Consider the following 15,998-nt stretch of genomic DNA (forward strand, 5'->3'; position numbering starts at 1 on the left):
CCATTATTTGTACCAGGGTTGGTGTGCAAATCATATTTTCACTGGGGTGTAAATAGCATCTACCTTTATTTGCACCAGAGTGCAAATTGCATCTGTGTTTTAGGGTGTTTTTATTCATTGATTCATTTCAAAAGGTTACTGCTGAGATTTCAAGAAACAATTTTTCCAACCTCAGTCCCATAGGACCAGGGCTGTATTACCACTATAAGCATAACGACTACTAATATTCAGAAAAGTGGTCAACAGATGGGTTTTTTCTTTTAATAGCTGATTCTTAAACGTACGACAGCATTTTAGCACCATGGCAAAAGTAAATAAATTCAAGAGTTTGAGAATAGTCATAGTATTATGAGAATACATTTGTTTTATTCTCATAGCCTGTCGAGAATAAAATGTTTTGAGAATAATCTCATGATATGCCTTTTTATGAGAATAATTTTCCGTAAAAGTCCTACATTTTTAAGAATAAAGTCATATAATTATGAGACTAAAGTTGTAATGTTTAGAGAATAAAATCTAAATTATTAGAATAAAGTTGTAGAATTATGAGATTAATGTTATAATATTTTGAAAATAATTTCTAAATTATTAGAATAAAGTCGTAACATGAGAATAAATTAGTATATTGTGTGAATAAAGCAGATATATTTTGATGCAATGTTTTGCATTTTATATTTACATCCTTTATACAATCCATTATGTAATGTAATATATTGCTGATTAATGGAGACATTTGAATCTTCTGATGTTCTACCTGCGGTCAGCTAAGGAACGTCGCCTTGTTGTACCAACACAAAGAGGCACCAAAACACTTTCTCGGACTTTCAGCTTCATCATAACACATTGGTGGAATGACCTCCCCAACTCCATGCGTGAATCAGACTCACTCTCTGTCTTCAAAAAACAACTTAAACACATCTTTTCCAAGAGCACTTAACTAGTCACTAACAAATTTTTTCTTTTAAATTGCACTTGTATATGTTTTGAATTCTATTCTGATGATATTGAAACTTTGTAGTATGCCACATTTGTACCACTGTCACTTTAAGATGATTTGCATATGTTTTCCTCTTTTGTAAGTCGCTTTGGATAAAATCGTCTGCCAAATGAATAAATGTAAATGTAAATATTCCAAAGGAAATCAAGCATGAGTAATGTCAACTTTTTTTATTTTAATATTAATTGGTAACACTTTACAATAAGGTTCCATTTGGTAACATTACTCAACAACATTAGTTAACATGAACTAACATGAACTTTTACAACATTTATTAATCCTGGTTAAAGATATTTTCAACATGTAGTAATAATTTTTTAAAATAAAAAGTATATATATATATATTTATATATATGTTAATATTAGTTGATGCACTATGAGCTAGCATGAACAAACAAAGAACAATTGTGTTTTTATTAATAACTATCATTAACAAAGATGAATAAATGCTGTAAAAATATACATAACGCATTAACTAATGTTAACTAATTAAACCTTACTGTAGAATGTTACTATATAATTTTGATTACACACTAAATATAGTGTTAAATCTATCAACTAATGTGAATTAGTTCAGTATCCAGTTAATTTTATTGGTATTCAGTCATGGGTAATTATCACTTTCCCTAACACACATTTAATGTTTATCAGGTGCCATTAACTTCGTATTTTTGTTTGGTTGAGCAAAGCACTATTCCATTCAATGTAACTCTGTTACAACTTACAGAGCCAAAAAATGACTTTGTTATTTTGACATGGTTTCTAGAACCACTGGCCTGAACTTGGAACTAAACGCTGCACCGAATCAGTGCATTTAATATCTTGAAGCTGTAAAATAATTAGTCGCCACTAGAGGGCACTGTAGTCAAGGATGGGACATGCAGTGCGTACATGTGCAGAATAACAAACATCAACAAATGTTTATGAAACCGATGTCACGCCTGTCTCCTCCATCACCACAAATGCATGATTAAAATCACGTTAGGTTTTCACAATACATTTAACATTGCTGAAATCCTGTATGTCTTTATCGATTCCAATTACCCCTGAATCCTTATGAATGGGCTATGAAGGAATTTTGTACTGACATGTCCTTGAGGCTCTCAATAGAGGTCATCACTCCCAAATATAGACCCAGAACACATTTCTAACACTTCACATAAGCATTAAGCATAATAGTACAGTAAGAAAAGGATAATCTGATGTCAGATTTGACAAAGGTCTATGATCTGTAGGCTCTGCAAATATCAATGACAGGAGCATGCTGGGAAAGAGAGACAGTGAAATGGCTGTGGTTGTTGAAGACACAGAATTCCAGCCCTCTGTCATGGATGAAAAGAGTTATCAGGCTGGCAGGTTTGCGCTGTCACTACGGGAAGAATGCTTCAGGTGCGCTTTTCAATAACAGTTTTGACTTCATGTGCTCTGTGAGCTGTCCACATCAACATGATAATAAATGTTTCTGGAATACAGTAATGAAATCACGGACACATTATTTTTATTATTTAAATGTTGTACTTGTATTAACTTCAGTACAACAATTACTACCATGATGTGCAGTATAACGGACTACATTTTCTTTACACAAAAACCAATTCCTCAATTTAAATTTTTATTTTGACATGTAATAAGGCTGGAATGTAACTTCATCAGACAGATTCATCCCATTACATAATATTCACCTCTTTTTATGTGTAGATACAGTAAATGGATCATTGACAAATTATGCAGTGATAAAAATTATAAATATTTTTTAAATCTAGTTTTAAGTTCGTAGAAATGAGTCCATGTTGGTTTTACATTTTTTTAAAACATTTAAAGCATTCTCTACAAAACAAAAAATATTTATTGACTTAATGAATTGAATGAAAATTGTATGTGGTGTAACCAAGTAAAAGCTAAGTTGAAGGTGACATTTTCTCTGGGTTATACCAAATGACCTGAAAAAAAAGGCTAACATGCCAAAATATTTACATATAATTATATGAAAAAATTATGTTTAAAATTAAAAACAAAAAAACAAAACAAATGAGGGTCTAAAGGTGTCTTTTCTGTTGTATTGTTTGTATTTGTATTTTTTGTTTTGCATAACAACAAAATGACTACCTACAGTACATATTAGTTACACCACATGACTTTGTGGAAAAAAAGGTTTTCAAATGTAAATCATATTTTAAAATAAATTGTTTCACTACTTTTTTTTTAAATAAAATATTATTCTGCATTACTCATGCCAAATTTATTTATTTTGTTAAAGAATTTCACCTTTTAATAAGACTTATACTGTTTTATTGTCTCTTAACGGTTACACCACATGACATTTTGTTTACTTTAAGCCCCAGAAAAAATACTTTGAACTCAGTAACTTGAATACTCCTATTCTATGATGATATTTTTAATTACCATTTTGTGTGATTGCATTTGTATAAAATTGTTGTATAATTTAATAGAGATGGACAAATATATTGCATTTTTTTTTTACTAAAAATAATCTAGTTACTGTACAGTTAAAAATGTATTTTTTCAGAATATATAAAAAAATAAATTTTTGATTTTGACATGAAATATGATCAGACATGAACTTGACAGATTCACCTAATATGTGAGATTCACTACATTTTATGTATATGTATGAGTTTAATTTCACTATAAAAATTGTGGTTACAAATTTGTTAACCCCCCCTTTGCATGGTTCCATTACTTTTTTAGGCTCGTTCTTGGCTTGCTGGGAGATAACAGTATAGACATCAGTGATCCCATCAGTGACAGATTCTACAAGGAAATCTGGATGGTAACTGCAGCCAAGAATGCCAGTGTGTATGACAAGGTAAATAAATCATACTTTCAACAGGTAAGTGCCACTGAAACTACACTGTAAGTGTCTACTGATACTAACCTTCCTTATAACACACTCCAAATAGCCCTTGATTCGTTCTTAGAAAAGAGAAAATCTTTTACCACTGATCTAAGAAATGTGATTAAATGGCACAGTCAGTAAAGTAGGGCGTTTACCCAAGCTAACTGTCTTATTTCTCCTTTAAGGATCAATATTTACACCACCAAGTTGATTTTCAAAGGCATTTTTTTAACTTCATGTGTGTGTATTTTTTTTTACTAATCATAAAAAAAATATGCTGTCATTCTTTAACATAATTTTTGTAATACTTCAGTTTAATAATGTGAATTCTTAACCTGAATGATTAGATCTCATGTATACTTACACACATACATATTTGTGTATGCATATACAGTATGCTTCCAAACCCTAACTAAATAGATCATATGTGACAAATAAAATATTGAGAAAATTATTAATGGGGTATTAATTTGTTTTGGTGCCACTTTTGGTAAAAAAAAAATAAAATTGCCCCCTGCATATAATTGAAACAACTCATTCAATAATCCAAAATGAAATTATATATATATATATATATTATTATTATTTTTTTTTCTTTTTTTTAATGATTTATAATGCTATATTTTTGGTGTTTGTTTGGAATAATCATTAGTCTGTGATCTGTCTGTGCAGGTCTTCAGATGTTTACCTACTGATGCAGTCCTGAACTATAGGATTCTGAGGGACTACATGTCACGCCCTTGTATGGCAGCCGAGGACCCTGCACAGGCCTGTGCTGAACTGAAGAAGATACAAGGCTTCCTGGTCCAGTTTCCCTTATACTTCCTGTCTGAGGAGAATCTCTTCCCTTCCTTCAACTCTAAAGAGGGAATCATGCCCATCGAGCTATGGACATAGGACTTTTTGAACAAGTAATGGATGTCTCCTCTGTCATCCAAGTCATTTAATGATGCTCTATGTGCCCTCAGTAGAATGCACATTTCTGTAGAGGAAAACTTAGCATTGCAACGAAAATAAAAAACTGCCTCTGAGCTATCTATGGAATCTGCCTTTAAATGTTGATGTAAATTCTCAGATAGCTCAGTGTGCCTAAATATTTTGTTCAAATCCTTCATTCATCTTCTGTATTTTTGTCCAATGTTTTTACTTCATTGTCCCTGTACAAGGTTTTAACTGACATCTCTTAGTTAAATTTGCATGGAAACTGCAGCAGTTGTAAAAAATTAACCATGTTCTTCCAGTAAATATGGCTTTATACTGTTTGTTCATAGTTATTTTAATTTGTTCCTGGTAATTATTATAGATAACAACAAATTATACAAACTCTTCAGGTAATATCACTGAGACTTTTAATTTAAAAGCACACAATATATATAAATTGCTGCAATTTTCATTTACAAAATATATTAATTAAATTATTTCAATACATTATTTCAATATACTGTATTATTTTAATACATTTTTATAACTAACATCTTTATTATAATACTTCATGTTTTGTAGAAATCACAGTCACTTAAACATATAATACGGTTACATTCAATATCTTGTCAAAATATCTGCAAGTGTTTGTATGTTATACATTTGAAGCCCACCTTATCACAACACAAGATAATTTTGGACTTGACAAACAAACATTATAACACATCCACGTGATGTAAGACAGTTATGATGGCCAAACAAGAGACACTGATACAAAGACAAACAAAGAGAACTGTATGGCTTTAGTTAACCATTATATCCATTATATTAACATTATATCTTGATTGCAGATTATTAATCTCTCATATTACAATAAACTTCCTGAGGACACATAATAGCTGCATCTTTCATCATTACTGTAATATGTGACTTCTCACTGACAAAAAAATTGTCACTGAAAAATGTCAACACAGTAGAGTAAGCTCATGACTGAAACAAGTATTAGTGAGTATTTTCGTGAGTGTGCAAAGCGCAGTGCTACGTACAAAGACCGTGCGCTAAATGTTATCAGATTGAGAGCGCTTATTCTAAGTGTAATGTTCGTGCCAGCGCAAAGCGCAAGTGGGCATGGGTGGGAGTGTTTACTCTACCTGCGGGTGTATGTGCGCAAACTGTGTATTGTATTGGTAACGAAGTGGCGCAAAGCGCAATGTGCTATTTTCCTGAGAAATAGGTCATTGTGTTAAGACTTTTCAAAACCGTTTTTCTTTTTGCCATTTGGAGATTCCACATTCCATGTAATAAAGTTTGTGTCCAAACTCTGATAATATAGCGGAACAATAAATTATGCCCATGACGATCACTGTTGTAGCCATTTATGTGATTTGTGTTTAACTATCTATATGTCGTGGTTTATTTTTCCATTATTATAATTTTTTTATGTTTATATTTACAATTGTATTTATTATCTAATTTGTATTGTTATTTTTCCACCTGTTGTCAAAGATTGATTTTTAAGTTACTGGAAATGTGGCTGGTGGAAGAAGTTTGAGAGTGTAAAAGGTTTGGATTTGGTATGATTTTTTTTTACCTTTTTGTTATTTTAATTATATTTCATTTATTTTGAAGTGTAATTTGAATTTAGAAATATTTCTGGTTTAATTTTTTCATGTTTCAATAAAAGTCCAAATTGACCGGTAGAAGTGAAGTGTGTTCCAATACCATCACTATTAACTTTGAACATGTCATTTTGCCAAAACCACTTGCACCTGGATGAGCGCATACTTAGCGCAAAGAAACCTGGAATTAGCGCATGCTTGGACGAAAATACCAAACCTTCGTGTCTATGCCCACTGACTTTGCGCTTATGGCATAGCGCTGCGCTTCGCACTAGTGCTCAAAATTGGGGCCATCATGTTTTTAAATAGGCTGTCAAAGATCTTGAATGGTTGCAGGTGGGGCTTCAAGCAGCAAATAATCACTTACTTGGAGCTAATACAAAAGATCATGGCTTAAACCATCTAGGAAGCAAATTCAAAAGATACTGCTGAATAATCTTTTCTTAAGAAGTACAATCTGAATAGCCAGGAGCTGCTCTGTCTGCATACATTGTGTGCGTGTGTGTGTGTGTGCATGATATTTTGCTTCAAATATCAATGAGGTCATCTCCACTTTCATCACTTTCCACAGTCAGTTGACGAGTCCACCACTTTTTGACTTCAGACCCTGAGGAGGCCTCGTCATTCACAGGATTCATCTTGCTCACCATGGACTTCACACTCATGCGCCCTGCAGGAGAAATAAAAAAAAGTGTGAGGTGACTCATGGGTTAACCATGAAACACCCACACAAACCCTGTGTTCTATTTCAGCCCATTCAAAGAAACCTGGCAAGAAATATTGTGAATTGTTTATTACATGCCACCATTAACATTGCCTGCTGCAGTACTACTGACACATCTCCCATTTTGTTGTGTCAAAAATGGGCATAACTAGAAGAGGACTTGTTTGTACCCCTAGGAGAAAGTATTTTAACACTGAAATGGTTACACACTTAAGCTTTAATATGTAACTTCCGTGTAATAGCCATTCCAGTGTAGTATAATTAGCATGCCAAGATTGCTTAGCATCACCTATGTTGCTATATTGCTCATTCATCAATATTCCTTGTAAATTGTTTGGATGAAAGCATGACTGTAACAAGCCTGTATAATAGTGTACTTGTATAATAAAACTTGGCGCTGACCTGCAGGCAGTCGCCACTGTCCCAGCTTTCTTTGGGGTCGGTCAGTAGAGTCCTGTCTGAAGCCACTGAATTCTGACAGGGTGGGGCTCAGTAGGGTTTGCAGGCCACTGTTCTGCTTGGACAGGACAAAGACAATTAGAATTACTGATGAAAGACAGAGTTTGAAGAAGAGGGAGCAGTAATTTACCTCTGGCTGTGTGGGATTGTTCTGGTTATGAGCATTGGTATCCTCACTGGGTACAGTGGTCTCAATGCTGGGAGGGTTGAGCAGGCGTCGCAGGTCCTGCTGTTGGCTCTCTCTCAGACTGAGAATGATGCTACATGACTGCTGTTGCTTCTGAAGGAGAAAGGTGGCATCAGTTCAACCAGCATGTTATTCAATGTACTGCTCTTTAGGTGCACTTTAGTTGGTCTCATATCATCACCTATTGTCCAAGTGCCATAGTAGTAAGCACATATGAGACTAATTCCTTTGTACAGTCAACATAATTAAACTAAACTTAATTGAATACAATCAGAGCTAAGCTTTGACATTGTCTAAATCACCAATCTATTTTCATTATGGTGGGCTGAATGTTGTAACTGTCACTGAGTGGGAGGGTGGTGATGCGTGTATGTTTGTGTGGACTCACGGCTCGTATGCGTTTCAGGCACTTCTTTAACCACATACGGATGGTTTGTTTGGCCACCTCCTCCTCTATAGTGTACTCAAGCTGCTCTCGTGCCAATAGCTCCTCCAACTGAAGACTCTTCCGGATATCGACTGAACGGTACGACAGCATGCTGAAACACATACACATTATGAATGAGTAGATGGAAAATGGAAAATGTTCCATGTTACATCTATAGACCAGAACACAAGCCTTAGAACCAACATCAATGCAATGATGATGAACTGTCGCATTAGCACATCTACTGTAAATTAAAAGGGTAATATCATTATTATTATTTTAGTGTTTGCTGTCCTTTTCTGCATATCGCGGCGCCGTTTTGTGGTCCGTTTTGCATAACGCGGCGGCTCAATTTAGCTTATCGCGGCCCATTCAGCCCATTTCGCAACTGACCAACCGGCCCGCTCAGTTCTCCTGATGGCCAGTCCGCCCCGAAGTGCGTCGGCCTACCGGGAAACTGCCCAGTAAGCCAGATTACCAGTCCAGCCCTGCCTCCCATCTACCAGTGATGCTTGATTCAACTTCCCTCATCTACTTAGCACAACTGGGATGTAGGTTGCCAGGTTGAGGTCACAAATAGGTTGAAATTTATATGATGTGTCGATTGTGTGAGTAGGATGTGTTTCATACAAGATCTGGCAACTGGACAACCTTGGAATAATATATTGATGTGATTATTAATATAACGAGGTTTGGGCCATACAAATTACGTGAGTTTCCCAGGAGAAATTTCAAGGAGGGGGACGGGAGATGGGTGTGAAATACGGGAAACTCCCGGGAGAAACGGGAGTGTTGACAGGTATGCTAATACCGTTTCCACCACTTTTTGAAATAGCTTGGGTCAGGTATGCATCTAATGCAGAAGAGACATCTCCAGTTCTTAAGCAGGAGTTACCATTTCATTTGTGTGTGTTACAGGCCTAATAAGTGGCATCCAGGCATTATAATATGTTATTTTGAATGTTGTGAATGCTCATTGCTGCTGTTATCAGTGATGTTGAGTGACAGCGGCTATGTTCACATTTGCACACAGTTTTGTGTGCTACGCAGTCTATTGCTCCTGTTTTCCACAGCTCAGATGTAATATTGGTTTATTAAAATAAAATACAATTTATATTATAGTGGATGCGGATTAGAACCAAAACCTTTTATACTCAAAAATGTTACCGCTAGATAAAAAAAAATTAGTCATACATTTACATAATATGCTGTGTCATATATTACTTACAAAATTCCAGGACTTACAGTGGCAGAAGTTATCAAATAAAATAATCATTTAAGTGCGTAAATTTGTCATCAACAATGACTTGCAAAATAGTAAAATTTTGTTTCAAATTATAGGTGTGTAGCATAATTATTATTGATAAGTTCCATCAAATCTGTCTCCATTACTTTTTAAAACAAAGTGATGACAATGGTAATAATAAATATTGGAATCTTTCCTAACCTCAGTACATCATGGAAGGTGACATCTCCTCCGTTGTGCAGACGCTCCATCTCGTAACACATGTGTTTGAAGAGAAGCTTATCTTTATCCAGGTCAACCTCCAGACGACCCCTCAGCAGACGCAGAAGGAACTTCACTCGAGAGGTCGGGATCACTCCCTGTTAAATAATTATCAGATTCTGTAATCACTTCTGATGTGGTCAGAAGCTTATCCTAACAGTAAAAAACAAAAAAAAGCTAAACACATTCGAAGAGAATTCTAGATGATTATTCTGGTTCATTCTCTGTTCCAAAATCTAGTGTGCTGCCAACCTAGACTACATTTTAAAGTGGTCATGATGACACATTCTTATATTTTAATAATTGTATTATCTTCCCTGAGGTCCACTAATAATGTTAGTATTTAATTATTTATTTACTTATTTTTTGCATCAGAACAGTCATAATTTTGTAATATATAATCATTTTCCACCCTGCCTCTGAAACGTTCAGTTTTGGCCTAAGGGCCTCCTTAAAACATTAACGTAAATTCCCACTGTTATGATTGACTAACATCCTGCAGCCTCTCGAATACAGCCATATTTGAAACTCAATCAGAAGAGAATGAACAAGCTCCACAATGTAAAACTAAATTTAAATGCCCCATCCTTCAATAACAGTTCATTTGCAAAGCTTGAATCATATTATGACTGGTTCAAAAGCAAGCCACGCTGATATGAGCCAAAAAAACAAAATGCACATACATAGTCCAAAGCATGAAACAAGATGCGTACAAACACAGTATCATCCTGTTCTAAGGCGCACATCGCCGGAAGGGCATCAAAACTGTTGGGTGCAAGAATGTGTCCAAAACATGTTTTACTCAAAACAACAAGATGCAGAGCAGCTGAATGATACAGAACTGGGTCTACTTTTCAGAGTTGTTACATGACTCCACATCTTAGAAGCGAGATAAATGGCAGCAGATAAAGATGTCTGTCTAGAGCATGTTAATATTCAAAAATAATTCAAAATAGTCCATATAAAGGGTCCCCTTTGGTATTCTGGAAGTAGAGAATGAGGTGTTTTTGTAGCTTGGTATCAGTAAATGCTTCTATTGCATTGGGGACTAAGTTTTGAAATTTACAGTGTGTTTTTACAGTAGAATGACCTCTTATACATATGTCAAAATATCAAGGACGTTTGTTGACATTCTTGATATGAAGGTTATTCCAAAAGGTAAGCAGCAACATTTTTATGTTTATCAAATTCAAAGGCAACATCACATACTTTGGTAAAGTCCTAAAATGCATTGCATGAACTCAAGTGAAAACATGTATACGAGATAGCAGATGAGTTGAGAGAAATGTCAATTATAAGTATAAAACTAGTCAAATCTACTGTGTGTGCATGCGTTCTGTTTATTAAAGGATCGCATCATTAGCTTAGCAACATGCTTATATCAAACTCGATTGGAATCTACTGCGATTCGGGTCTCCAGAGCATAAAGCATTCCAAATCAGTCTCTTTTGAGGTTCATGACAATTAGGATGCTGCCTTAGAAGCAAGCAGCCTATACAGGCAGTAAACAGCAAGCCAGCTGACTAGGTTTTGGAGTGTTAATATTTCTAAATCAGGACATTGTGCTTCTTGTGCTGAGCTGTTACAGTCTCATGGCCTCATGTGTTTCTACTGATCCCAGCACCACTGGTTGATTCATTAAAGCCAGAAAATGACCAGTGTACCTCATTTAACTCATAGATGAGCAGACATTACTGATCATACGGCAGGAGGTCAAATCTGCACACACTTCTCTCTGTTGCTCTCAATAAGGCTGTTTCTGCCTAACGAAGATGACAGCTCAACACCTCTCACTATCTGTGACAGGGAGTAATAACCTCCAATTACTCTGGAGGTGAGAATGTTGATGCTTGCGATCCGTTCATTTGCGGCTTCAGAGCCGATACAGAGAGCACATGAGGGTATTGACCCAAAATCATCCCTGCTGTCAGCCGTTGACCCCAGCACACCCTCCTCCTCCTCCTCCTTACCTCCCGCTTGTCATCCACCATGTTCCAAATTATCTGGAAGTGACGCAGGTCGTTGTAGCTTAGCAACTGGTCCTCCTCGGTGGAGTAGAACAAAGAGAAGTTCTCCACAATGATAGCTGGAAGGGAGGTAAAGTGATTAGATGGGTTAGGTTTCCGCTAGGCTCTCAGCACTCAGGTAGGTGTGTTTCAGGCCAGAAACATACTATGTATAAGTATACAAACACAGATGTAAACATATTGCAAGCGTGTTCTACGTAATACTTAATGCATGTTCTTTCATTGCTGTGGCGGTAACACACCTTAATACTCAAAGGGGTGATAGGTTTACCTTCAAATGTCTGTGGCATTAAACTGGATGTGCTATTATTTAGGTAGCTAGCTACAAACATGTTAATAGTTTAATTAACTTTAACTAACTGCAAAAATATATATTTTTCAAACTGAAGTTCTGTGATTACAGTAGTTGAACTGAAAATAGGCCATAGAATAAGACTAATGCTACATGTAGCGTGTCATGTGGCAATGTTGAACAATTCCATTTCACACAAGGTTGAGCCCTTCAAAGTATACTCTTTTGACCACGAGCCCACAAGGACACATTTGACGCATGCACACTAAAACTGCTTGGTGACACTCGTTTAGTACAGTCAACGGCAGATGCATGCAACTGTGCATACTGTGCTGATGACGAAATACGCTTCAAGAGCTCTGTGTGCGAGACATACTGGCATGTGAAAAACCTAAGTATAAATTATGCCTTAAGAATGCAACATGTCCTTGCATTGTGTTATGAACTGCGTTACACACAATTTGTAACTCAACAATATGTGTTCACATAGTTTTGTAGAGTATGCTGCAGGCCTAATCCTGCTGAAAATGCTAACATGCTAAGACCAGCATTACTCTACGCTGGTTAATGCAGTTTTGAAGCTAGTGGATCAGTATGGCCATATATTGTCTTTCTGGTGAAGATGGTTAACCGAGGAAGTCTTGCTAGTTAAGCTAGGACAAAAGCACTCCAGCATTTCATATTGGGGACTAGTCCTTAAAACACAACATATGCTGGTGACAAGCTATGCCAATCTTAACAGCAGGGAAAGAAAATGTGTACAAATGTACAGTTCATAAACCTTTGGGAATAGAAACATGAAAGAAGTTGGCTTCAACCCAAACCACATTCAAATTCAGTAGTAGCTAAAATCTTTCAAAGAGAGGGGGAAGCTCATCTACTGTAATTGTATATACATGCAAAGATGTCAGAGAAAGAATGAGCTGTGATATTGAATCTTATGAGCTAGTCTGGTTAGTGTCTAAAGCAGGAGGAAATTAGATGGCCCCTGAGAGAGGGACAGGATATTGTGTCGGCAGTCCGGGGGAAGTGTTGCTTACCCACGAGAAGGTTGAGCATGATGTAAGCGATGATAACGTAGAAGGAGCAAAAGTAAATGAGGGCTCCAGCGTAGTTGCCACAGTCCGTCTCCCAGTAGCGATGTTTGTCTGGGGTGCAGAATGGCGCCTGCACCTGGGGATCAAGCCCAATAAACAAACATAATCAACAGATGAGGCTCAGATAAATAACAAAAAATAAATAAATATTTAGTTGCGGTGCATTATACATTTGAATCTGTAAGCATGTCTAATTAATGTAGATGCTGCAGAATGAAACATTTTCAAAATCGACTAGTCTGTGGGTTACCTCAACGACTAGCTGACATTGGTTGTCAGGAAGCCCTGAAAAATGGACTAGTTGCGTGGTCATGTTCTTGTGTCTTAAAAACAGCTAGATGGTGCGCAACAGAATGGATCAGAACAGGGGTTTTGAGACACGTTTTTAAAAGTTAAGACTATTTTTAACTTGACACAAAGTCTTAAAAAATGAAAAGCTTTTGGCAGAACGCTCAAAAATAATATGTATTTATATCAAAAAGAGAGAGAGAAAGAAAATAAGAAACAAAAAATCTAGATAAACAAGTCGAGCTCACTAATCGACTAGTCAGTTGTTGGAGGACTATTCGAACACTGTGACCCATACCTAACATCTTTTTTCACTGTGACCCATACCTAACTTCTTTTTGATACATTTAATTGAACTGTTTACTGTGTCTCTACATGATTACTGATACTTTTACAGTGAGCACACTGGCTTGTGGGTAAAACTAAACTGTCGTCCAAATCTCTTACCATGCAGTCATGCATGATTTTGTTCCAGTCTTCACCTGTGACTATTCGAAACAGTACAGTGATGGCTTTCCCTGCAGTAGAGAAGTTTGCATGCCTGTTGGCAAGAGAGAAAAAGGTAGAGCAGAGTCACTTCTGTACCTGAAAATTTATTCTTCCAAATGCAAGTAGGGCATTCTAACAATGTTCAGACAACTCCAATTATATTAGTGCTATGGGAAGCTGTACGTGTGTTACAAATCTCACCTCTGGTACAAAGACACAGTACAATCATCACCTCCATGTGTAACGAGGTGACTCACCTGTTAATGTTCTCGCCATATTTGACAGTTCCGAAAAGCACCACGCCGGCGAAAGCATAGCACAGCAACAGCAAGAACATGCCCACGATGATAAAAAAACTCTTGTACATGCTGACGACCACAGTTAGCAAAAGCATCTTTAGTGTAACCTGTAGATACAAGGCTGTTTAGACCCCAGAGAAGGCACTGTGGGTTTACAGTACATGTGAAATTATACACTAAAGAAGAATCACATTTTTATGTTTCTCATATACTTCTCACATCTTTTCAGGTGTATCAATTTCAACAACAACAACAACAAAATTATTTAATACATAATTTATTTTAATTAACATTGTTAATGCATACTCACATGCTTCCCACATATGGTGAAAAACCTGAATACTATCACACATGTACCCATCATGTATGTATAAGCATTCTAAAGAAAGAGAGAGGACAGTACAAAACAACATTCAAATTAAATATCACAATATATTACATACAATGTTCTTCTCACAAATCTCAAATAGTTCTCAACTGGTTTTGCTTTAGCACCCTGATTTTACATTGGACATCAAGTGGCAGCCCAGCACAGTACCAAATAAAAAAATAAAAAAAGGATTTAAAATCAAATGTTGGAATACATTAATATTAACATGAACTGCATAGGCCCAACAGTATGGAAAATGATTTAAATGACATGGTAAATAGGAAAATTGACAATTTTGATTTCTAATTTGATGGTTTAATGCTTTCGACAGCTAATAATTTGCAGCACACACAAGTTGTGGTCTAGCTGCTAGTAAAGCCATATTTAATCCAGCCTGGGATGTATTTTTATTTGCCAAGCACACTTTTGTTTATTGCTTGACGATGAGGGCATGCAATGCAACCTGTCGATTGGCAACTGCCTAAATATGGCTAGCTTTTACAAACTGTCAGATGATTTTGCGTTTCATTGTATGTACAGCCTTTAACATCAACAAAAAAAGATATGAGAAGCATTTTCTCCTCCCTTTTTAAAGCTTAAAACCTATTTATTTATCTATTCTATGTATAATTGTATATTCAATATATACATATATATATATATATATATATATATATATATATATATATATATATATATATATATATATTTATTTTTTTTTATTATTATTTGTTTAATTTGTTTTGCATTATCATTACAATTCCCTGCAGCTTTCCCTGACCTGCGACCCATTTTTGATTTGTAACACACCAATTGAGAACCACTGATTCTGATTTAAGCAAGTACCAGTAAAGCAAAGTGGAGAATGATCCATACGACTCCCAGGGATGTGACAAGTAGGTCGTATCTGTTTCTTCTGCTCTGCCAGTATCCTGCTGGTGACATAGCTATCAGCTTCATTGTCACCTGTGGCACAGCATATGTAATTATGTCGAGATCCTACAATCTTTTTGAAAGACCTCCCAAACAGCTGCGAGGCCTCTAGTGCATTTCAAAAATAAAAACATTTCACAATTTTTGAAATACAGAGAAATGGAATTTAAATTTTAACCTCCAGGACAAAAATTAATGTGAAGATCACAGACATTGTGGCCAAGGGAACGGTAACCGGGTCATCTACATCCCACTGTAACACATTAAAAATATAAACAAGAATGTAATTTGTAATGTAAATACTGAAATACAACATAGATAATGTTACTGTAATTAATCTCACCTTAACAGATAGGAGAACAGACTGGGCTAAGACAAGTACTGCGATACCTCGCTTGAAAAAAGGATGCTGGGTTATGTCGTACATTTTTGCCCGGAAGCCACCATTTTCTGCAGATGCAAGAGAAAGAATTTCAATTTTGAAAGAACAGAAAATAGAACTAAA

General features: G+C 35.9%; 2 protein-coding genes across 11 annotated transcripts in view; one reads left to right on the forward strand and one right to left on the reverse strand.

Moving 5' to 3' along the window:
- si:ch211-168k14.2 (phospholipase D1) overlaps positions 1-7,378 on the forward strand; it is a 49,972-nt gene extending 42,594 nt beyond the window's left edge. For 3 of the 10 annotated variants that reach the window (XM_052142616.1, XM_052142621.1, XM_052142617.1), the window contains exons 24-26: positions 2,233-2,386; positions 3,707-3,824; positions 4,527-6,910. In XM_052142616.1, the coding sequence (XP_051998576.1) occupies positions 2,233-2,386; positions 3,707-3,824; positions 4,527-4,751 (497 nt within the window). In that variant the 3' untranslated portion in view covers positions 4,752-6,910. Of the gene's footprint in view, positions 1-2,232; positions 2,387-3,706; positions 3,825-4,526; positions 6,911-6,965 lie in introns of those variants that run through there. The other 7 variants (XM_052142618.1, XR_007972007.1, XM_052142619.1 and 4 more) reach the window with 7 other exon arrangements.
- The window catches only part of LOC127655031 (sodium leak channel NALCN), a 162,416-nt gene continuing 153,339 nt past the window's right edge, over positions 6,922-15,998 (reverse strand). Inside the window, exons 34-46 of the mRNA XM_052142622.1 lie at positions 15,837-15,943; positions 15,672-15,746; positions 15,407-15,526; positions 14,501-14,569; positions 14,149-14,297; positions 13,850-13,943; positions 13,058-13,190; positions 11,669-11,784; positions 9,639-9,796; positions 8,153-8,303; positions 7,708-7,857; positions 7,521-7,632; positions 6,922-7,064 (exon numbers count right to left, since the gene is read on the reverse strand). Of these exons, the coding sequence (XP_051998582.1) occupies positions 6,922-7,064; positions 7,521-7,632; positions 7,708-7,857; positions 8,153-8,303; positions 9,639-9,796; positions 11,669-11,784; positions 13,058-13,190; positions 13,850-13,943; positions 14,149-14,297; positions 14,501-14,569; positions 15,407-15,526; positions 15,672-15,746; positions 15,837-15,943 (1,577 nt within the window). The remainder of the gene's footprint in view (positions 7,065-7,520; positions 7,633-7,707; positions 7,858-8,152; positions 8,304-9,638; positions 9,797-11,668; positions 11,785-13,057; positions 13,191-13,849; positions 13,944-14,148; positions 14,298-14,500; positions 14,570-15,406; positions 15,527-15,671; positions 15,747-15,836; positions 15,944-15,998) is intronic.

The sequence above is a fragment of the Xyrauchen texanus genome, chromosome 14 (assembly GCF_025860055.1).
Source record: "Xyrauchen texanus isolate HMW12.3.18 chromosome 14, RBS_HiC_50CHRs, whole genome shotgun sequence".
In the NCBI taxonomy this organism is placed as follows: domain Eukaryota; kingdom Metazoa; phylum Chordata; class Actinopteri; order Cypriniformes; family Catostomidae; genus Xyrauchen; species Xyrauchen texanus.